General features: G+C 39.8%; 2 protein-coding genes across 3 annotated transcripts in view; both read left to right on the top strand.

The window, feature by feature from the left end:
* The window catches only part of Mpv17 (Mitochondrial inner membrane protein MPV17), a 509,363-nt gene that overhangs the window by 30,026 nt on the left and 454,410 nt on the right, over positions 1-24,927 (top strand). The window lies entirely within an intron of this gene.
* The window catches only part of alpha-Man-Ia (alpha-Mannosidase class I a), an 89,651-nt gene continuing 81,102 nt past the window's right edge, over positions 16,379-24,927 (top strand). Inside the window, exon 1 of one of the 2 annotated variants that reach the window (XM_068356804.1) lies at positions 16,379-17,117. In XM_068356804.1, coding sequence (XP_068212905.1) covers positions 16,476-17,117 — 642 coding nt within the window. In that variant the 5' untranslated portion in view covers positions 16,379-16,475. The remainder of the gene's footprint in view (positions 17,118-24,927) is intronic. The other variant, XM_068356805.1, reaches the window with a different exon arrangement.

The following is a 24,927-nucleotide window of genomic DNA, read 5'->3' as shown; positions in this document are numbered from 1 at the left end:
AAATCGTAGAGTAATATACAGTATAGGCCTAATTGTTTTCTCAAGGGTACAGAAATCCTACAATCATCACGAACGTAATCTCTCGTAGGCCTTGTCGTCACCATAGGAACGGAGAGTAAAATGATCTACAATATTGTTTATGGGAGCCGATTTAGCTCCTATCTATTATTGTTTTTATTGAGATGCTGCATAAGCTCTCAGAATCACCCGGTGCAGATTTTGAATCTAAAGACAGGACTGCTGTGAATGATTTAATGACTATTAGAAACGAGTGACTATCGGATTGGCATTTTGAATTTCGGCTACCACGACGGACACCACAACCCCAACCAAGATACATTCTATCTAACAGGGTATACGTTGATTTATATCAATATATATATCAAAATCAATGTTTTATCATCGAGACACCAAAACATGGGCCCATAAATATTTAAAACTAGCCAACACCTAAAGAGCAATATCGAAAAGTCGACTTGACTCCACTGTCTAATTCTGTATCGAATCAGAAGCATAAATTTGAATCTGGGCCCTTCAGCGCCCAAGTGCAAGAGTTACAACATGAGCTAAAAATTAAAAAGAGGTTGGACAACAAGAAGAAAGAAAGGAAACAAGAACAGAGGTAAAGTAGGAGATATAAAGTGCAGTTATGGGTCGAGAGAGGGCAGGTCTAGTGGGGGCGTCGGGCTCTTCATTCATAACAGTTATCCAAATCTCAAAATGTTAAAAAAAAACTAGTGTAACAAGCTTTGATATAGAGAAGTAAACTATGCCCCATTGTAACAGTTTACAAACTTCCGAGAACAAATGCCAGTATCTTCCTTGAAAAATTCACTAAACTCATTGAGATGATTATCATGGAGAAAAATCAATTGGTTATTTGTGGAGACATGAATCTTTGGATGGATGACGCATCAAATCCTGATGCTTTAGCATTTAGTGAGTTATTGAAATCACATCAATTGGTGAATAATGTCGACTATGCAACTATAACTGAACGAACAAGATAAAATGACAGTGGAGAACCTGTAGAGTAGTGTTCCCCTGTTGCATAGGACAGGGAAAAAAAAAATAAAACAGCCGTCAAAGTAAAGAAGGAACGCAGAGGACGACGAGAATACCAGACGGGCAGTTAATGCTGTCCTGGGGGGGGGGGGGGGGAGTAACAATTAACACGCATGTGTATCCTATATCAATTACGTGTACAAATATAATCTAATAACTGCGGAGCCATTGAAAACCGATATACTGCAAGTGCATTTTATAAAAGGATATGATTTTAAATGTTCTACAAGCTCCAGGACTCACTCTCTCCTCTCTCTCTGACAAGACTACTAATACGATCAATATTAGATTAGAATAGAGCAAACAGCCTAGATATACATTTTCACTAAATACGTTTCAAATTGGTATGCTGGCCCACGCTTTTCTCTGGCTCGCATCTAAGCAAAGTAACGGAACTTGATAGATGGGCCCAAAGTTACTCCTCCCCTAATATTTGATGGGAGAGAGGTTATTTAGGGAAGACGAAATTAGGTCATATCTTTGAAATAACAATATTTTCTTGTTCTATCATTGCAATTTCTTTTCCCTCGTGATTTCGGTGCCGTGTTTTTGGTATGCGATCTCACCTGATAGTAGCGATCTCGCTTTTACTTCACGCGAAGCAAGAACCACTAGATTTTCCAATATATATATATATATATATATATATATATATACTGTGAATAGTTATCTAAGAAATAATAATCAATTACAGATGTTAGCGTGCGCAGCTCAACATTACCGCGAGCTAAAGGCGAAGCGAAGGAACCTTTGGATTTTCTATTACTTTACTTTACTTTGATGGCTGCTTTTCTGGTCCCATACAGCATGGGAACCCCACTTTCTACAGGAAATCCGCTGTCATTTTACTTTGTTCGTTCAGAGTATTTAACGTTTCATATCACGTATTGTCATTTGCTGTTAAATCGTCACTGTTGTAAGATAAATACCAAAGCGTCAGGATTTGATGCGTCCTCCATCCAAAAAGTGAAGTCTCCACAGATAACTAATTCGTTTTCTCTCCATGATAATCATCTCAATGAGAGCACTGGATTCTTAAAAAAAAAAGATAATAGTGTTTGTTCTAGGAGGTTTGTAGATTGTTACAAAGGACATTTTTTTTTTTTTTGCGTAAAGTTTATATCTATATATTAAAAGCTTGTTACGCTAGTTCTTTTCAACATTTTGAGATTTGAGTAACTTTTAATAATTTGAATAGTCTCATTACTTAGAGATTGAATATTTACATATCCACAATTTGTGACATCCTTAGTAACCATGATCAGTATTTTCCGCTAGTCTTTTCAATTCCAAGTCATAAGCTTTGCAGTCTATAGAATTTACTTTGTGGTCAGTTGGTTTGTTTAACTTTGTGCAGTTTATACACTGACACTTGCGAATTACACTCCTTGGTGGAATGCTTTCCTGAACATTTCCCGAAGACTTTAACATCATTCTTAGACTTGCAATCTTTTTCAAGATGTCCATACCTCTGAACAGTGGTAGCAAGTGATCACGTGGTACCTATCACGTATGTTATTCTTGATTTTTTTTTTTACCCATTGAAAATATTGAGATCGCATACCAAATCAAAAGAATAATTTCTGAGATCCCACCATAAATGAGATCGCATTCCAAAACAGCATCGTGATTTCTTTAATCATATTACATACAAGTGAGGGTACACTCAGGCGCACAATTCTATCTCATTTCTCATCCTCTTATTTTGTTAAATTATTTATATTTCATATAGGAATTATTCATTTTAATGTTACTGTCCATAAAATATTTCATTTTTCCTTGTTTTCTTTCATCACTGGACTATTTTCCCTGTTGGGGCCCCTGGGCTTGTAGCATTCTGCTTTTCTAACTAGGGTCGTAGCTTAATAATAATAATAATAATAATAATAATAATAATAATAATAATAATAATAATAATAATAATAATAATAATAATGATAGACTTATATCACCCGGTACACCTGTCGCCTAATTGTCAAATTGTATTACCCTGTTCTTCAGTAATTGCATATAACACAAGTGTTAGTGCTTTCAAAGTTCTCTATCTCATACACACCGGTATAATTAAAATTAAGTCAAAACAATTTCTTTTTGTAAGATTAACGACAATTGTTCGTCCTAGACCAAACAGATACCAGAAGACCGAATGTTTTAAAACTTTCAAAAAGAAACTGATGACTTTCTTAATTCCTAAGTGCTATGATAATGTGAATATATTATTATTATTATTATTATTATTATTATTATTATTATTATTATTATTATTATTATTATTATTATTATTATTATTATTATGTAAGCTACAACCCTAGTCAGAAAATCAAGATGCTCTAAGCACAAGAGTTCTAACGAGAAAAAAATATAGACTAGTGAAGAAAGGCAACAAGGAAATAAATTACAAGAGAAGTCATAAACAATTAAAATATTTTGATAGCAGTAACAACTTTACAATACAATAACTTCCATATACAAAAATATACATATTCATAAAAAAAAGAGGAAAGGAAATAAGATAAAATAGTGGGTCTATAAGTGTAGGCCTACCCTCAACCATGAGGGAATATGCTGTGTGATACCCTAATGGTCTAATTAACTGAAATGGCATACAAACATTGTAGGTCCTGTGGTGTATAAGGTTTTCCTGTATGATAGGCTCTGGAAAAAACTTATAGTAATGCAAATTAATTAAGTAAACGAGAGTATGAGATCACATTTATGGCGTGACCTCAGAAATTACTCTTCTGCTTTGGTATGCAATCTCAATGTTTTCAATAGGAAAAAAAAAAGAATGACAAAAATCTAATGGTTCTTGCTTCGCCGAGCGCACGCTTCGCTCGTGAAAAAAAAAAAAAAAACATCAGGCTCCGTAAGTACTGGTAAGCAGTAATGATGACCTGCACAAGCTAAAATCAATGGTTGATTATCATTTCTTAGATAATTACTCCATATATATATATATATATATACACACATATATATATATACATATATATATATATACATATATATATATATACATATATATATGTATATATATATATGTATATATATATATATATACATATATATATACATATTTACATGTATATACATATATATATACATGTATATATATATATATATACAGTATATATATACAGTATATATATATATACAGTATATATATATATATATATATACAGTATATATATATATATATATACAGTATATATATATATATATATACAGTATATATATATTTATATACAGTATATATATATATATATGTATATATATATATATATATATACAGTATATATATATATATATGTATATATATATATATATATATAGAAAATCTAATGGTTCTTGCTTCGCCGTGAAATGAAGCGAGATCGCTACTATCAGGTGAGTTCGCATACCAAAAACAGCAACCCAATAATCAAGTGAAGCCGAGATGTCTAACGTTCTGTTGACTAGTTGTCGCTTTGCATTAGTGATCGGCCTTCGCCAAAAACAGCGCGTGTAAGCAATGAATATGAGACGAGGACCTCTCCAGGTTCTTGCAGGTCGAGTAACAAATATCGTTCCAGAATGAGTATTACTTAGATATATTGATCTCCCTAATCGGGTGGTTGAATCAGTAGAACTTCAAAAGTTCAAAGTTGGAGCAAATGCTTTATTGTTGACCAGGCGGACATGAGTCTTTTTATAGTATATTTATGACATATTTGTTTTTGATGTTGTTAATAGTTTATATATGACATGTCTGTTTTGACGTTGTTACTTATTTTAGAATGACTTATTGTTAATTTGTTCTCTTCATTTATTTATTTCCTTATTTCTTTTCCTCACTGGGCTATTTTTCCCTGTTGGAGCCCCTGGGCTTATAGCATCTTGCTTTTCCAACTAGGGTTGTAGCTTGGATAATAATAATAATAATAAAAATAATAATAATAATAATAATAATAATAAAAATAATAATAATAATAAAAGATTGAGGAATCAATACCAGACAAAATCGACGTCGTCGCTTGTAAAACAAGTATTCATAACTGTATTCATTTATGCATGAGTTAATGTTACACGAATTTATTAATCTAGAACATATCAGAAGGGCAAGAACTTTCCTAGCAAGTTTACAAGACAGGTTATACTATTAGAAAGATTAGGAAATAATGGTGTAAAATTCTATAATGAATGAATGGATGATTGGTAATTAAGTGCCGTTATAACATCAATGGGTCATTTATGCCGATTGGATCATGCTCAAGATAACTTTAGATAGCAAAATGAATAGATAACAGTGAAACATTTAAAAGTTAATATATTTAAAAACTAGTAAGGACAGCATCCAATGCAAACTTTAAAATTCCACTGACATCATAAACAACGTCTAATGAAGTTATAAATTACGCAATTGCATAAAACATCAAGAGATTCGGACAATACAGGAAAATACCAACAAAAAGCAAACAAGCCAATTTAGGCAAATATCTCATGAAATTGAATAAACATCATGAAGTTGAACATACCAAGATTAGCACGGTGAAACTGTTCCTTCCTAAAGACCAGACAAGGCATCACCAGAATAATCTAGAAACTAGAAAGAAGACTTCCTGTTGCTCTCCATACAAGGACGGTTGGCGGTACATGGCGGCCTTACACAGTTACACTGCCTTTACCAAAAAGTAGTTCCGTAAACTAACCATAGCTGCAGCTACAGTATAGGAGGATAGGATAGGTGGGAGAGGGGAAATTAGGATTGTAGGGAATGGAGAGAATAGTTGTTGAATCAGTAGAACTTCAAAAGTTCAAAGTTGGACCAAATGCTTTTTTGTTGACCAGGCGGACATGAGTCTTTTTATAGTTTATATATGACATATTTGTATTTGACGTTGTTAATAGTTTATATATGACATATCTGTTATGACGTTGTTACTTTTTTTAGAATGATTTATTGTTAATTTGTTCTCTTTAGTTACTTATTTCCTTTTTCCCTATTGGAGCCCCTGGGCTTATAGCATCTTGCTTTTCCAATTAGGGTTGTAGCTTGGATAGTAATAATAATAATAATAATAATTAAGTGGAATGTGAAAAGATTGGGGCAGACCCAATATCTCTTTTTGTTGTTGAAGTTTTTTTTTTTTTATTTCTTTATTGTAACATGATCTTGTGGACTTCCATGCAAGTAGTAGTTCAAGTAGGCTGTTAGTTATGTTTGATACTTACGCTCCTCTGATTGCTTGTTTATTTCATTGGATTATGGGATGTGTTGGTTTAGATTTTGAAATAAATCCGATGCCATTATTATTATTATTATTATTATTATTATTATTATTATTATTATTATTATTATTATTATTATTATTATTATTATTGTTATTATTATTATTATAAACCAAAAGTAAGAGAAACGAGTCGGCAATCTTCCAACTTGCACAACAGCCCTTAAGAAATAAAATGCTTAAACGTGCATATGGAAAACTAAGGTATATATATATATATATATTATGTGTGTGTGTGTGTGTGTGTATATATATATATATATATATATGTATATATATATATATATGTGTGTGTGTGTGTGTTTGTGTGTGTACAGTATATAAATTCATGTGTATGTGTATAATGAAAATGTGTTATTCACAATCAATAATGAAAATTTCAAGCATGCCTCCTATAAATTCTATGAATAAATTATACAATTACTCAAGTTGACAATAAGTCTGTAGTATAAACATTTACAATGACAGCCTCTCACAACTAATATCTTCATTTGAAAACCACCACATCTATTTTTAGCCTTGAAGGAAGAGCGTCTCCGTACTTGTAAGAAAATAGCCAAGTAATGAGTGTTATTATTATCTTTACTTGCTAAGCTCCAACCCTAAAAGCAAGATGCTATAAGCCCAGGGGCTCCAACTGGGAATATAGCCCAGTGAGGGAAGGAAACTAGGAAAAATAATATATTCTAAGAACAGTAACACTATTGAAATAAATATCTCTTATATGAGCTATAAAAAAACTTTAACAAAACATGAGGAAGAGAAATAAGATAGAATAGTGTACCTGAGTGTACCCTTAAGCAAGAGAACTCTACCTTAAGACAGTGGAAGACCATGGTACAGAAGCTATGGCTCTACCCAAGACTATCGAACAATGGTTTGACTTTGGAGTGTCTTTTTCCTAGAAGAGCTACTTACCACAGCTAGAGAGTCTCTTCTATCCTTACCAAGAGGAAAATAGCCACTGAACAATTACAGTGTAGTAAACCATTGGGTGAAGTAGAATTGTTTGATAATCTCAGTGTTGTCAGGTTATGAGGACAGGGGAGAATATGTAAAGAATAGGCCAGACTATACGGGTGTGTCTGTGTAGGCAAAGGGGAAATTAACCGTAACCAGAGAGAAAGATCTAATTTAGTACTGCCTGGGCAGTCAAAGGACCCCATAACTCTCTAGCAGTAGTATCTCAACGGGTGGCTGGTGCCATGGCCAATCTACTACCCATGTAATGTATCTGAATAATGTAACCTTGTATATCATAAATGGAATTCCAGACTAGCAAGTCTCTTCGCCAGTATTAGAAATTCCTCTAGTTTTATATCCTATGCAGAACTGCGTCTGATTGCAACTTTTTTTAAATCTATGGATTATTTTATTCAAAGTATTCTAAGTTTTAGGTGATTGGCACCAAAATTCATGGTCATATAAATAATTTCAATTGTTTAAGAGTAAAAAGAGTTACAAGGATTTTGGAAGTCTCAAAGACTTTTTAGTCCGGCCGAAGAGACTCCATTTGCTCTTGAGTAAAGTGAATTAGATTGAAGAAGAAGAAGAAAAGAGAGAGAGAGAGAGAGAGAGAGAGAGAGAGAGAGAGAGAGCCTGACCCTTCCAGACCAACACGAATAACCTTATCTTTTAATAGAATAGAAACAACCCTTGATTACCTTTCCTGCGAAGAGGGCGATTAGCGTAAATACAATTCCGCTTACAAATTCATTGTGCAACTGGAACGCAATCTCTTTCAAGACATCGCATGTTTAATGCGTAACGAGAATTCACACAATGTCACAGCTAACCTCGCAGGTTTTACCGCGCGAAGACCTCTAAATAAATGAGCGGCCGACTTCTTCGTTGAACATTCCAAGGAGACCGCGATTGGCAAGGCCGTATGTGGCTGTGCGTTTGCGCATCGCGGTTTTCCGTTGTTGAGATCACTTTCTATTGTTTGAACAAGAAGAAGGGCAGCATGGGAAGAAAAGAGAGGAGTTAAGCTATGGTCTCACTTGTATTTCCCGTTCTTCAAGAATGTCTTCCTACGTTAATTCTGTGAATGTCTCACTGAGTCTCTTCTTGAACAGAGAGAGAGAGAGAGAGAGAGAGAGAGAGAGAGAGACGTTAAATGGGTTTGAACACCATAACATTAAAACACGACTCCCTTTAAATTATCTTGGAATGAAATTCCATTATGAGAGAGAGAGAGAGAGAGAGAGAGAGAGAGAGAGAGAGGGGGGGGGGTTAAATAGGTTTGAACCCCATAACATTAATACACGACATCCCTTTTGATTATCCTGGAATGAAATTCCATTATGAGAGAGAGAGAGAGAGAGAGAGAGAGAGAGAGAGAGAGATAAACCCTAGCTACAGATATGGATCAATGTAAATCGCCCACAGCTTGCTTTAATTTATTAATCCGAACAGTTGGTGCTCAACAAAGAAAGGATCATATTTTATGTATTCACCTTCGCCTACTCCTACGTCACCATACACAGCAAATACTCATCAATTTTCAATTTCTGTATCTACAGCTTATATATATATATATATATATAATGTATGTATGTATGTATGTATGTATATATACATACTGTATATTTGCTCATATATATATACGTATACAGTATATAAAGCCTATATATATTTATACACAGTTTATAATTATTATTATTATTACTTGCTAAGCTACCACCCTAGTTAGAAAACCAGCATGCTATAAGCCCAGGGGCCCCAACAGGGAAAATAGTCAGTGAGGAAAGGAAACAAGGAAAAATAAAACATTTTAAGAGGATTAACAACATTAAAATAAATATTTCCTTTATAAAGTATAAAAAACTTTAACAAAGCAAGAGGAAGAGAAATGAGAAAGAATAGTGTCCTCCCGAATGTACCCTCAAGCAAGAGAACTCCAATCCAAGACAGTGGAAGACTAAGGTACAGAGGCTATGGCACTACCCAAGGCTAGAGAACAAATGGTTTGATTTTGGAGTGCCCTCCTAGAGGAGATGCATACTATAGATAAAGAGTCTCTTCTACCCTTACCAAGAGGAAAATAGCCACTGAATAATTACAGTGCAGTAACCCCTTAGGTGAAGAAGAATTGTTTGGTAATCTCAGTGTTGTCAGATGTATGAGGACAGAGAAGAATGTAAAGAATAGACCAGATTATTCAGTGTGTGTGTGTGTGTGTGTGTGTGTGTACGCAAAGGGAAATTAAACTGTAATCAGAGAGAAAGATCCAAAGTAGTACTGTCTGGCCAGACAAAAAGATCCTGTAACTCTCTAGCGGTAGTATCTCAACAGCTTACTACCTAATAGGTATATACTGTATAATATACGCTTTTATAATATGTGTGTATATACACATGCAAGCATATATGCATGTACATTTCTGTATATATATATATATATATATATGTATATATATATATATATATATGTATGTATATATATATATATATATATGTATATATATATATATATATATATAGTATATATATATATATATAGTATATATATATATATACTGTATATATATATATATATATATATATGTGTGTGTGTGTGTATGTGTGTGTGCTCGTGTGTGTATTGTGGCCAATTAATGCATCTGTTGATATGGTAGAGTTGAGAAATTCACATCAGCTTTCCTATACCCATTAGAAATTTAAAACTTAGTAAAATACTAATACTATAGTCAATTCTTTTTAGTGAGGGCAGATTTGCTCTGACTCGCAGGGGTGCCCTTTTAGCTCGGAAAAGTTTCCTGATCGCTGATTGGTTGGACAAGATAATTCTAACCATGCTTGCTTGCTTGCTAAAGATTGCCCGGATCTTTGTCCAGACGGGTGCTTTATGGACAAGATGCCCTAGCCCCCAAGTCAAAATTTTTGCTCTGCTCCTAGAGCTCTTGTGAAATGATACTCTTCTTATGGGGGTACTCACAGAGTGTTCCCCTGTATAATATCGTGCACCTAGAGCTGGACTTTGCACCAGAGCATAATTCTCTTGGCCCGAAGGCCAATTAAGTGTGTGGCTCACCCCTGAGCATTCAAAATCGGTCCCCTTTCAGGGCCCGAAAGAACTTTTTAGTAGTAGGGAATAGTGGTATAGAAGTAAGTCTCAGTAAGTAGGAGAGACTGGGAGAGGAGCGGAAGAAATTTTAGTAGAAGGAGAAAGGAGTAGATTTAAGTGTAAGAACTTATCTCTGCTCCAAGGGTAGTTGTGGAAGTGGGCTAGGTTGAAGGAGTCAGAGGATGGGATTTAGGGTCTGACCGAGGTCAGAAGGATTGAGAAGGGATAGGACTTTGATGATGAGGTGAATGGTAATGGGTATGAGATCCTGCAAGGACATGGAGTCCAATTGTTGGCAGAAGGTCGATGTGGACTTCTTTGGAGCAGGATGTGGACTGGGTGTTGGTACAGGAGTTGGGGAGGTAGCTTGGCTGGCGGTGGTAGCAGGCACAGAAGCTGCCGCTGATTCTGGAGCTGGGGCCACCTTGCGACGGGTTCTCGTACAATGTTTCTTCTGTGGTTTTGGTTGCGTAGCTGTTGTATCTTCGACAGTGGTATTTGTGGTGTCCGGAGGTCCAAGCCTTTTGAGGCGCTCTGGGCACGTTTTGTTCCAGGCGTGGTGTGGCTGAGAACAGTTGTGGCACTTGGCCCGGGTCTCTCTCCCATCGTTGTGCTCATCAATGCAGATTTGAGTGAGGTGTTTTCTGCTGCAGATTCCACAGGTAGCCTGGCTCCTGCAATCGGCCTTGTGGTGTCCGAAGCATTGGCAATTGAAGCAACGGAGTGGGTCTTTTTTGAAGTTCTTGATAGGGAAGGTGCCCCACAGTCCGAGCTCTAAGGCAGGTGGAATGGGTCCGATGAAGGTAACAGTGACCTCCCTGGTGGGTACCTTACGACTGCCCAACTTCCTCTTGGCTAAAGCAACGTTCTGGCATTCTTCGAATAAGGGTGACTGGCATGTTGGTAGGGTAGTTGTATATCACCGCTCTCCTTGGTTTCCTGGTAGGGTCCAGGAAAGTGAGGTTGGTTTCAATGCTGAGGTGTCTTGCACTGCCTTGATCTTTGGAGGTGATAATAATATCACCCTTTAAGTTGGCTCTGGCCGTGATCTTTAAGCTAGGGTTGGCAACCGCCATAGCAGCAACAGCTGCATAAGTGGCAGGTAGCTTGAATTTTGGCAGTTGAATTGCTGTAGACTGTGAGGCCTCGATTGAGACCTGATTACTGCTGATGGCGGTGGCTTCAGCTAGAAGCTGAGAGAGGCACACAGTGCAGTTGCATTCCAGCGTGTGTGTCTCTGTAGGCTGTGCTGTTGGCAGAGTTTCAGGATCCAGGTCCATGGCAGGACACGTCTGCATTTCGCGTGGAGGTGCTGGAATTATGTCCTGTGCTGGCCGCAAGCTTGCGACACCGAGAGGGCAGGTGGGGTGTCCAGTGCTGGAGGATGCTCCTGTCTTCTTCTTTTTAGTTAAAGGAGATGATGTTGTTCATCTGATTTCTGCTCCTTGGTTGCAGAGAGAGCCAGAATTTCTCATAGACAGTCTGTACAGCAGCAATAACCATGGTGGGGTTTATCTTTGGGCATCTGGATGTTGCAGACATTCTCTTTTCGCTTAGGTGGCGCCGCAAAGAGGCTGGTATATTCATGTTGGTAGTAAGGTCGTTCTTTGATCCAACAGGAGGGCCAGTTCACTTTCCCCTTGAAGAATGGGATGAGGGCAATGGTAAAGGCATGAAAGTCCTTTCATTGACACTTTCGGTTGTGATGGTACATTTCTGGGTCCTCAGGGACAAAACCAATATAGTTGATCAAGTCCTGCCTGAAGAGACAGTGGTACTTGCAGTCTTTGCAGTCAGGAATACTGGTGTTATCCTTGTAGAGTTTCCTACAATGATGGGTCCATAGTGGGTAGAGGCCCCAGGCAAATTCCTGGAACCTCTTAAACCCTTCAGACATGTTGCTTGGATTTAATGTAAACCAATCAGATAGTAGGAAACCTTTCCGAGCTAAATGGGCACCGCTGCAAGTCTGCAAATCTGCCTCACTAAAAAGAATTGACGATAGTACATTACAAGACGGCTTAACATAATCCAACGCAAACAACTAACCGAACTTATTTTGTCCAGAGGTCCATACTAGGCCTCTTGCTCCCTTTCACAAATTAGCCACATTTACAGTCTTGCTTTCGATCCAATGTAGCTTAATATATTACAGCTTAATATATATTTTTATAAGAATATATTTCTTGGCTCGAAGATATTCAGCTTTAGCGCGTGTCATTCTTCTTTTACGTATTCCAATATTGATTTGGTTTACATTAATTTTCGAGGTGAAAAAAAAAAACTTAATGTTTTAATCGAGAAGTGAAACTCGAGTATTAGACTTACCCTGAAACTCCTAAAATAACAGGCGGAAATTATGACTAGGGCTCCACAAGGCACTAGAAGAGTTGGAAGACCCAAGCCTACGTGGCTGAGAACTATGATGCGTGAAGTAGGGCGATGGTGAATGGAGAAGTAGTTATCTAAATGCTCAAGGAAGATAGAGACGGCTGGCGAAATCTAACCGAGACCCTTTTCGTCAATAGGCGTAGGAGGAGATGATCAATGGTGATTGTACATGAACCTTAAAATTATCGTTTTTTCCTTTTCTAACCAAAATTATCGTACACACTTTCAACATGATTATTAAGGATTAACATATATAACTTATTTCAAGGTATTTTAGTGTAATTATTTAATCCAGCACACACACATTTGTATATACCTAAGGTATGTATCGTACATCGTACTGGACCTAAAAGAATGTACATGTACGATAATTATCGTACGAATGGCACCCCTGTGATTGAAGTTTATAGTACGACATTTACTGACACGAAGGCACGGAAACCATAATTACAAGCCCTCAATAAACTGAAACCCGTGATATCCGTCAACAGCGTAATTGTCCATGACGTCTGTGGTCATTGGAATTCTTTTGAGTCTGGGAATGATAACTTGCATTCTGTAACTAATTGTTATGTTATATTGCTCACAGTCGCGTCATTGAAAACCATTATAGATCATGGTGAAAGAAGAAACTTAACAATATGCGGATGGGATAAAAACCTTCAGCACATTTAGATATTCTATATGTATTATTCATATATATATATATATATATTAATACACACACACACACATATATATACTATATATATATATGTGTGTGTATGTGTGTGTGTAAGTGTTCAACGTGGTAAAGTGAAACACAAACTAGAATACTAACTATTATTCCATTTGCATTAAAACTAATGTAATAATGTATCAATATTCTCACAAACACTCAAGAGAGTTAGTAAGAACATATTTACGAAGTAAATCTTGCAAAATGGCTCCTTTCTAACTTCTATCAGTATAGTGTGGAAGCAGAAGAAGAACACGCAGTTCGAGATTGCACGAAAATTCGTGCATGCCTGCTCCCTTTGTGCAGTCACGAACTTGCACCAGAAAAGTCCATATATGAAATAAATTTGCCATTGATTTCGGTGAGGAAATAAAATAGGGTGTCGTGGTATATTCAGTTGAACACCCGACTGCCTTTCTTTGCATGTGCTTTTCAATAGATAAATCTCAAAGGCTGGCAGGGAAAATATGGATAAAATCGGTTTTGCTCTTCGCAAGAACGCCATCAACTTTGCAACGAACATTTGAAAGTAGTGTAAGAAGCCTGTTCCAGGGCCCTGGTTCAGATCTCCCTTACTCAAGGCCGTCGATTAGTTGACAGAGAGTGAATAAAGCATTTTCCTTTTCCGTTTATAAACAACACTTCATATAAACAAATTAAAGGAATATATTTATTATAAGATACTTTCCAGAGTTATCTTAAAATTTTGGGAGTAAGAGTATATTCCGAAAGAAAAAAAAATAAGATAAGAATATCAGAATGTCAACAGAATAATTTACCGCTATACGGTGGCGGACAGCAATGTACGGTAAATTATGCATGTCGGGTCACTGTTGTGCTTTTATCTTTTCCTTAAAAAAGAAAAAAAAAAGCAGACACTTTACACATTAAAATGAATAATAAAAGAAAAAATACTGCCTTTTGATCGACATTCATGATGAGATCATGGTAACTAGCTACGTGGCATGTAAGCCACGCTTGGCTTCCCGAGATGATGATTTTTTTTCTTTTTTTTTTCCTTTTCAGTATGTTTGGATAGTATTTGCGTGTGCATCCGCGCTTGTAAACAATATACTTCACACATACACACACACACACACACACATATATATATATATATATATACACACACACACACACACACACACACTATATATATATATATATATATAATGTGTGTGTTTAGGCCTTTTGCGTCAATAGGCGTAGATGATATATATATATATATATATGTGTGTGTGTGTGTGTGTGTGTATATATATAAGTATATGTATATATATATATATATATATATGAGAGAGAGAGAGAGAGAGAGAGAGAGAGAGAGAGAGAGATTGTACGTGTAGGCTATGACCTTCACCTAATTGAATACAAGATATGGTATAAGATATTATTTTTTTTCCAAATTTTCGCGAAGTATATCAGGCTTTTTAAGCAACCCCCCCCCCCCCTCCATATTTTACTAATATCTGAAACATTTACAACTCTCTCTCTCTCTCTCTCTCTCTCTCTCTCTCTCTCTCTCTCTCTCACAGACTATGGATTATGCAATAAATGAGACTAGTTGAAACCTCTGCAAGTACCTCAACAAAATAGAACAATTTAATTATAAAAAAATAAACGATCAAACAAGATTCATCATTTACATGACGTCTACATCCCACTGTTGATAATTATCTTTCTTGGGTAAGCCTATAGCTTGATAATTTGCTGAAAAAATAGTTATCTTTAATTGTCGTCTTGATAATCATTATCATCTGCAAGTGAGAACTAGCAACTGATATAATTTTAGTCGTGAAAACAGTTTTTGACTTTCTGAAAACCGAGTGGGTAAGTCTACATTAGTGTAGACCAGCTGCTATTAAAAAATGAAATTGGGCGAGGGTCGTTCAACATAACGTATAAAACCAATTATTAGTAAGTTACAATATAGATTGGAAGCCTGCAGATGTTATGAGAAAAGGTCACAGTGAGGGTCAAATAAAATTAATTACTCTCATTTCAGGTTCTTCCTGATACCAAGTAGACACTAGGGAGAGAAATGCAATAAATTACCAGTGTTATCAGTTTTATGAAAAGATACTCATTAGCAGTGCAAAATTTCTCACAACTTTCAATGATAAGAAGAGTCTCTTGTACTTCAGCCAGCCTACACAACAACTTATAAATGCACATATCCATTATCAAATGAAGTTTTGTTCATCGTATTGAATTGTTAGATAGTGCCAACACTGACAGCGTAATTATAATAGAAATGGATACGTAAAAGCAAAATATATCTCAGGAATGACGATGTTTAATCATGAGATGTGAAACAAATGATATTACGAAAAACGGAAGTTCATACGGTGGGTACTAGATTCACTCTGTCCATTACATATCATACATTCATAATTAAAAGAAAGGACAGTCTATATTCAAAATGTCTTACTCATTAAAATATCTGAAATTAATTTTAATTTCAACTTAAAAAGAGTAAGAAAAAAGTAAAAAAAACGCATTTTTCTAAATACTATTGTAAGTAAATCATTATTAAATAACAAGATGAAATCCATCATAATCAAATTCACCATCGGTTTTTTTTTTCGTTAAAAAAAAAGAAACGACGAAGAAATATGAAAACGTAATGTTGTCAGCTCCTGATTGGTGCTTAGCGTATGTAATTTTCATACTCTTCCTAGTCTTTGCAGAACTTCTACGATAATATTAGCGTCAATTGCTCCTTATTTTGATACAGTTGTCTTATTTTCTTTAAAACTACTTTCTACCAATCCAGTATTTAATTCAAAATAACCATTCAAAATGCGTTTATTCATAAAACGTCGTTTACTATAGTTACCCTCGAAGAAATTCGAAGAGAATCCGTTTTCTGTGGTCGTACCAGCTGGCCGAGCCATTAGATTCCATTTGTGTCGATTTCTCTCAGTAATCGCCTGAATGTAGTAAGTGTAAGTGAGTGCCAAACGATGGCCTTTGGCGGTGTTATACCTCTCTATAACAAACGAAATGGCTCGTGGTTACTTAGACGAGTGTTCAGATCGCGAGAGAAAGTGCTGATATTTCTAGTGTGCCTCACATTTCTCTTCATATGTATAGGACCGATATTTTTCCTCCCCGACCTCAGGGGAGGCCTAAGCACCAAAGTAGATCACGTTTACAAAGTGTACAAACAGATGCAGAAAGCTGGACCAGAGCTCATCCTGCCGCCCCCGCCGCCCGATTCGGGCGAGTTGGGCCCCATAAGAAAACACGAAGGCGTCTATCATAACGTCGTCAACCCCAATGACATCCACCTCACTGACGATAAGCAGAGGTTGATGGAAAAAATTAACAATGACGAGGAGTTGAGGAATATGAGGGTCATTGAAAAGCCCGTCGTTTTGACAGTGAGTGCGACGCCCGTCAATAAGGTAAACGCAGCAGCCGGTCAAATAGACGAGAGTGTGAAGGTGCTGAAGGAGGAGGAGGAGGCCGTCGAGAGCAATGATATCAGGGCAGGATTCCAGAGTGACGGCGGCGCCCTTAAGGGAGGGTCGTCGTCTATGGTGGTCCAGGGGGGCGAGGATGCCGACCCAATAGCCAGACAACGAAGGGATAAGGTTAAAGAGGTTCGTATTTTAGGGTAGCCTAACCTAACTTGGGTTTCTTATTTTGAGTATATTTTAGATTGTTTATGCTAACCCTACAATGGATTTCTGTTTTTTTTTTTTTTTGGCAGATAAAGGTTTCTCTTAATTGTTATTATTGTTATCGATAGATTAATACGATAGCGTGTGTGTTATTTATTTTGTGTGTCACGCTTTAAAGAAAATGGAAATAATTTCATGGTATACTCTTATAAATTCACATTAGACTTTGATTACTTAACCAAAGGACATCTTATATAGTTTTCCCAATTTTTTCTTTAGCACCTTACTTTCTTTTTTAAATATTAGACAAAAAATTGAGTATCAATTTCCATAACCTAGATTTTAAAATCAAATCTCGGGACATTTTGTTCAAACGTGTATAGGTTAGGAACAAGATGATTATTATTGAAAATATCATTTAGTGTAATTTACACGGGTTCTGCTAAGCTACAACCCTAGTTGGAAAAGCTGGATGCTATAAGCCCAAGGGCTCCAACAGGGAAAATAGCCTAGTGAGGAAATGAAATAAGGAAAAACTACAGAAGTTCAAGATTTATAACATTAAAATAATATAGGGAAGACAAAATGGTTAAACTTCGTTAGACTCCCGAACATCACTTATGTTGTAACATTTCTCGGGTAAAACGCATGAAAACAAAATGCATTATCAGTAAATTATATCAAAACAATATATTGTACAGCTTTATAAAATGGGAATATGGTGTTATAGGTGTTTAGAACGTTTTTGATAATACCGCTTACGGAAATCCATAGATTTTGAGTTTTGGCGGGTCGACTACCATAGCTTACAACTTATGGTTTTCTGCTACTTATCGTTAACAATTACGTTCAATACAACCTAAAATATAAATTATATTCTATTTAAATTAACTTTGTTTTTGCCAGTCATAAAAAAGTTATTAATCAGAATCAAGTAATAGTAATGACGCAGAGAAAATTTGGCGTTCCATTACATATTCTGTCGATTCCTTTCTAAGTGTTCATCGTATTGCAAATACAGCTTATATGTTAGGTTAGGTGGGGAAGATGAGGTAATCTAGTGTCCTTATGTTTGTTTCCCTGTCCAAATCAGACAAAGTTAAATTTAGAGAAGTTTGCATTTGATAGAAAATGGGGCTTAGAAGAAAACCGGGGTTGAGAGATATGCCTAACTGCGGCAGTTAGTCCGTAGGTGTGGTTTAACTCTTAATTTTGCATGAAAAACCATTTTTTTTTTCCTGTTTTCTTATTGTGGTTTCTGCTGTTATTATCTGCTGTAATATGTTAATAATCATTTTATCCCACCATAAACCACGATTCCCACCTGTGGTTCCCACATTACTGTTGGATGATTAATCAGAAAACAATACGGTAATTCTATACAATAGCTTCGCCAGCAAGTATCAAATTTAAATACTTTCACTAAAAAGAGGTTAGTCCAAGGTTTCGTTTGATGTATAATTGTAAGTGGCGCTAGGTCTAGAAATGGTTTAAAAATCAAAATTAAATTTGACCCACCTGAAGTCCCTTGACTTCATAACTCCCAAATTCCTCTTCAGACTGAGCTCTCGTTTGTTCGTTTGTATGTTTAAAACATAGATTGTCATTATTACATCATCGATTGTATTCTACGTAGCAAGACGTCACCCAAACATTGTAGTTTTTAACCAATGATGATAATCCACATTTTACTTAGGACTAGAACTTTAATAAAACTAGAATCACAGGACCTGAATACCCAATCAGGTGACAGTTTTACTAGGAAACTGAACACTTTTCGAAACTTTTCCCGCAATTTCCACCGCTAATTTTTCAGTCTTTTGAGAGCCATGGAGACGTGTGAACCTGCAACTTCTGGTGCGGTTTCTCATTTACCATATACTGTACTTTAACATTAATTTTTGTGGATTTTCTCCCAAGTTCTTGTCTCAATTGTTATTTAGATCACACAAGGATTTTGCTTTGCATTATTGTGGTAACATCGAAAGAAGAATAAAGTGCTGCCAAGATTACGGTGTTATTAAAAGTGAAAGTTACACTATTTTCCCCACCTGTGGTTCTAAATGCCATTGGATATTAACAAAAAAGCATTCCGGTGTGACAGACATGTTGTATTGAAAAACAAGAAGAAACTGAAAAAAAGGTTTAGTTTTTACGTATCCTTTTTCTTAGGGAACTTGGTTTGAAAAGTCTCATTTAGATATAGAATCTAATTTGTTACTTGTATATAATTATGTTGGTGTTAAATTTTGTTATAAATTTGTTGAAAATGAATTGAGAATTTCGCACAAAATTATTAATGATTGGTGTTCATTCATTTTTGTGAGGTTATTGTGCATTGGGTATTGAGTCGAAAAGGTGCAGCTCACCTTTACCCTCCAACCCAAGTAAGTACACAAAGGGTTTTAGGCTGTCTTATATTTAATATGGCTGTGTAGGGGAGGGGGGTTTCCCCCCTCTGCTAGGTAACAGTAAGGCTACTAGGTTAGGTTAGGTAGTTTGTTTAGGTTAGCTGGTGGCTGTGTTTATTGCTAATTCTATAAGTGCCATTAAAATGGATTCTTTAATTCATTCCCCACCCAAAAACCTGTTTGTTCCGTAACTGACATACCAACCACGCTATTTAATAGGGGTTATTACTTTCGGCGTAGCTGAAATGATGAGCCATTAGAATTTTAACAAGGGTTTACTACCCCACCGCTAGTTAGCGGGGGGTAGGGAGAGTAGCTTACTACCCCCCCCCCCCCCTCACACACACCTGTGCTTGAGCTCACTTTGCTCTCGGCTCAGGTGGTAGTCGGACGTGTCTGCTTTCACCCTTGCCTTTCTGACAGCCATTTAATGCTTTTTGCTTTTCCTTTTACAAGTGTGTTTGAAGTTGGCCTCTGCTATCATGCGAAAGTGTCCTGGATTACCCGACCGTTCTTGTGGTACGTTTATGTCAGCGGTCGATACGGACCCTCACACCCTTTGTCCTTATTGTAGGGGCCAGCGGTGTGATAGAAATAATAAGTGTGGTGAGTGTAGGGAGTGGTCTACCTCCCAGTGGGAGAGGTTTTCTCGGCGACGGAAGAAGAATCTAAACGGGATATTTCTCATTCGAAGGTTTCTTTGAAAGGAGAAAATCCTAAGGGCTCTTCATCCGTTGCCCAAACCTCCTCCGAAGCTCCCGCTCGATCGGTTTCTTCCGAGAAACTGTTGAGTGGTAGCGTAGGCCATAGTTCTGTTGCCCGATCTCGGGGTTCGGGAGAGGGAGTTGCCTCCCATAGCGAGACAGCTCCTCCTCCTCCCCCGAGGGAAGATTTAAATCTTTATACGTCTAATAATGATTTATTTCAGCTTTGGTCTTCCTTGGGGCTTGAGGGTTTGCCCTCCAAGGAAGCCTTGTTTTGACAGGATCCGGTTGGGGGCCGCTGTCAAACAATCGCCGACTTTGGCAGTGGTTGATCCTCTGTCTATCGTCGACGTTGTGGTGGCAGAGGCTTCCGATGTGGTATCTCAGACCTATGCTCCTGATCAACCTGTTGTAGCTGAAGGCTTAGTTCCTCCCTCTTCTCATCCTTCGAGGGAGGAACTAAGTCCAACGGTCTCTCCTGTCGGTGATTCTCCCCCTCACAGTCCTCTTTGGAGGACTGCTGATGGTCAGACCGCCTACCCCACGGCCCCCAGAGGGCGCGCAAGGCGTAAAGCCCGCCTTCCTTCATCTCACAAGGGTGTGAGGAGGCGCCTCTTCGGTTCATCGTCTCCGCAGTCTGCCGCAGAGGAACCTCGCCATCGTTCTCCGACTTTCCCAGCTACAACCCTGGACCTCTCTGTAGATCGTTCGCGATCCCCTTCGGTGGAAGGTCGTCCTTACAAAGGACACGTTGACCTTCCACCCGTCAGACATGCTGACCTGCCGTCGCCGTTCCTGGCTGCTGACGCGCTGTGGGGGCCAACACATCCTGTTGTGAAACAGGCAATGGTCCCTTCGGGGCAACAAGGGCGTATGTGCGAGCTTGCACATACGTCCCTTACGCGCCAGCGCTCACCTGCGCGCCAGCGCTCACCTGCGCGCCAGCGCTCACCTGCGCGCCAGCGCTCACCTTCGCGCCAGTGCTCTCCTGCGCTCAAGCACACTTCTACGAAGGAGGTACCTGTTAAAGCGCGCCTTCAACCTGCTACGCAGCATTGTTCACCTGCGCGCTAGCGTTCTCTGCGCCAACGATCTTCTGATTTGGGCACAGTAGGGAAGTTCATTTCTTCCCCTGCTCGTCAGCGCTCGCCAGCATGCCTTCGCGTGCAGTCTCCCACTCGCCAGCCCTGTCCCCCAAGATAAGTCCTACCTCTAAGTAAAGTGAGCTATTCACCGGTGTGTGTGTGAGGGGGGAAGGGTAGCTAGCTACCCCTCCTTACCCCCCCCCCCCTGCTAACTAGCGGTGGGGTAGGAAACTCTCGTTTAAACTTTATGGCTCGTCATTCAGCTATGCCGAAGTAATTACTCCATGTAAATAGCTAAGATTTGTATAGTTAGGAAAAATACAAATTATCTACGAATTTGTCATTTTTTTCCATGCGGGGGAGGGGGGGGACTTCTCTTACCTTAATAATTCTTGGATGGATTTCCCTGGTCCTCGGGCGGTTATGCTCTTGGTGCTGAGCGACCGCTCTTGTAACCATGCTCAAGGGGCTGAGCGGTTGCAAGGCCGGACCATGGAATTTCGTGCGACTATGCTCTTGGGGCTGATCGGTCGCGCCTGCAACTATGCTCAAGGGGCTGAGCAGCTGCAGGATCAATCTTGTGACCATTCTCGTTCGCGAGGGAGGCCACTCATAAGGACTCCTCTTCAGAGGATTGCTCCTTATAGGTGAGCTTGCTGATCCAACGGCCCTAAGGGCCGCCATCATCAGTGTCTTCTAGTCTCTTCTACGAAGTGTTCACCTCTCTCGTTTGCGAGAGAGGCCTCTCATAGAGATCCCTCTTCGGAGAACTGTTCCTGTTCAGACCAGCCGGCTGTTCGGGACCTCTCCGCAGTTCACCATCTCCTAGACCTGCTGACCTGCCGTCTCCGTGCCTGGCTGCTGACGCTGTGGGCGCCTACGCACCCCGTTATCCAACAGGCACCGGTTCCTTCAGGGCAAAGGGGGCTTTCTCACACTGTGAGTAAGTCCCTTAAGTGCCAGGTATCCCCTGACTGCCAACGTTTACCTGCGCGCAAGCGCTCTCCTACTGTTCCAGCTGTCCCTTCATTTCGATGATCTTCCTACACCAACGATCTTCGTACGCGCGCTAGCGCCGACGATTTTCTTTTGCGCGCCAGCGCTGACAATCTTCTTTGGCACGCAAGCCCCGACGATCTTCTTACGCGCGCGAGTGCTGATGGCACGCTAGCGCTGACGATCTTCTTAAGCGCGCAAGCGCCGACGATCTTCGTACGCGCATAAGCGCCAACGATCTTCGTACGCGCATAAGCGCCGACGATCTTTGTACATGCGCTAGCGCCAACGATCTTTGTACATGCGCTAGTGCCGACGATCTTTGTACATGCGCTAGCGCCGACGATCTTTGTACATGCGCTAGCGCCGACGATCTTTGTACATGCTCGCAAACGCCGACGATCTTTAGCACTGTCAATCTTCTTTCGCGCACAAGCGCCGGCGATCCTCAAGCTCCAACAACCTCGTATGCGTGCACGCTGACAGCCGCGCGCACGCACCGACATATTTCATGGGCTCTTCAATCTGATTCCTGCTCACCCTATAATGTCTCTCACGTGCCCCCACGCTCGCCCGCACGAGAGTGTTTTCAACAGTTTCTCGCCCTCGCCCCCTGGGTTTTTCCTATCGCGCGAGCGCCAGTGTCTCTCGCGCGCGCCCCCTGGGTTTTTCCCATCGCGCGAGCGCGCTGGCCAAGGTGAAACCTTCTCCCACCGCACCAATGGGAGAAACCCCACCTCGAGCAGGAGATTCGTCATGTGTTATTGAGAGAAGAGCCCTCAGACTTCTTTGTTGGAGTTACGTTTCCCTCCTTGGAGGGAATCGAAGGACTAAGAGTTCCCCCAAGTTGAGCTTTTGGGGATAGGAGACTTTGCTGCCAGTTCACCAGGAGGAGAGCAGCATGATTCAGAGCACCACTCCGTGGAAGAGCTTACCAGGGGAGTCTCTCTTGAGAGACTCTCTAGCCTGCAGGTGACATTCTCGGCAACAGAGATCCTGAGTCAGGAGAAGATCGCAAAGTGCGCCATACAGGCCACATCGTGGCTGGATGTCTGGCTAAGGTCTCTGGGCATCCTGCTGCGGCCCGAGCATCTGTCCAAGGAGAGCATCAAGAAAAGCCCTGGAGACTTTCTTTCTCTCGGGCACACGTTCCATCGAGTTTCTGGCCCACATAGTTTCGAACTTGTGGGCAAACTCGATCTTGAAACGACGTGATGCGGTGGCCGAGAGGTTCCACTCGAGTGTCCCAGCCGTGGATACGTGCAAGCTCAGATACTCTTCCATCTTTGGAAAGTCTGTTTGAGCCCAAGGATGCAGGACAGGCAGCTGAGAGGTGGAGGAAATCGAACCATGATTCTTTTCTCCAAAGGGCTCTTACATATAAGCCCTACAACCTCCAGCACCTCAACAACCTCGCCAATCCAAGACGACGAAACCGGCAGCGGCAGCAAAGACGAACGTGTCCAAGCAGTAGCCCTTTCCTGTCAAAGACAAGAAGGGCTGAAAGTCCTCCAGGGGAAGCAAGAATCCTAGAGGGAGCGGCCAAGGCCGCAAGCACTAGGATTGGCAATCCCCTTGCATGTCCACCAGTGGGGGGGGGGATGCCGGCAAGTTGCGCGTTCAGGTGGCAGCAACTCTAGTCCGATTCCTGGACGATCTCCGTGATCAGTCAGGAATATCGCGTCCCGTTCTTAACGTCACTTCCTCCCCTGACAGCGAATCTAGTGGCGTTGAGCGCCTTTGCCATGGATCGCTAAAGGGGCTAGCCCTTCGGGCAGAATTCGAGACTATATGCTCAAGAAGGAGGCTCTCCAGGAGGTGGTCAACGGCTCCCCAGGCTCCTTTAGTCGGTCCTTTCTCGTAAAAAAGGTGTCTGGAGGCTGGAGACCCGTCATCGACCTCTCATCTCTGAACAAGTTTGTCAAACAAACTCCGTTCAGCATGGAGACAGCAGACACGGTCAGACTTGCAGTGAGACCGCAAGACTTCATGTGTACACTGGATTTGAAGGATGCGTACTTCCAGAACCCAATCCATCCGTCTTCCAGGAAGTACTTAAGGTTCAGCCTAGACAACAAGATCTACCAGTTCAAAATGCTGTGTTTCGGTCTCTCCACAGCACCCCAGGTATTCATCAGTGTTCACCCTGATATCTTCGTGGGTACACAGGATCGGCATCCATCTCCGCTATCTGGATGACTGGCTTATCCTGGCAGACTCGGAGTCGACTTTTCTTCGACACCGAGACAAGCCTCTGGGACTTTGCCAAGATCTAGGGATCATGGCAAATCCCGAGAAGTCTTCTCTGCCTCCATCTCAATGACTGGTATATCTAGGCATGATATTGGACACCAATCTCCACAAAGCCTTTCCGTCAGACGACAGAATAGCAAGGCTGAGGAGGGTCACAGATCCGTTCCTCAGACGAGAAGAACTTCCAGCCCAGTCGTGGTTACGTCTCCTAGGACACCTTTCCTCCTTGGCCCGTCTGGTTCCAAATGGCCGCCTCAGGATGAGATCCCTGCAATGGCGGCTCAAGTCCCGGTGGAATCAAGGCCTCGATTCCCCGGACATTCTGGTTCCTATGGGTCCT

This window comes from Palaemon carinicauda, chromosome 33 (genome assembly GCF_036898095.1).
Source record: "Palaemon carinicauda isolate YSFRI2023 chromosome 33, ASM3689809v2, whole genome shotgun sequence".
Taxonomy (NCBI): Eukaryota; Metazoa; Arthropoda; class Malacostraca; order Decapoda; family Palaemonidae; genus Palaemon; species Palaemon carinicauda.
Note: the sequence above shows the minus strand (reverse complement) of the source record. Positions and strands in the feature narration are given on the sequence as shown.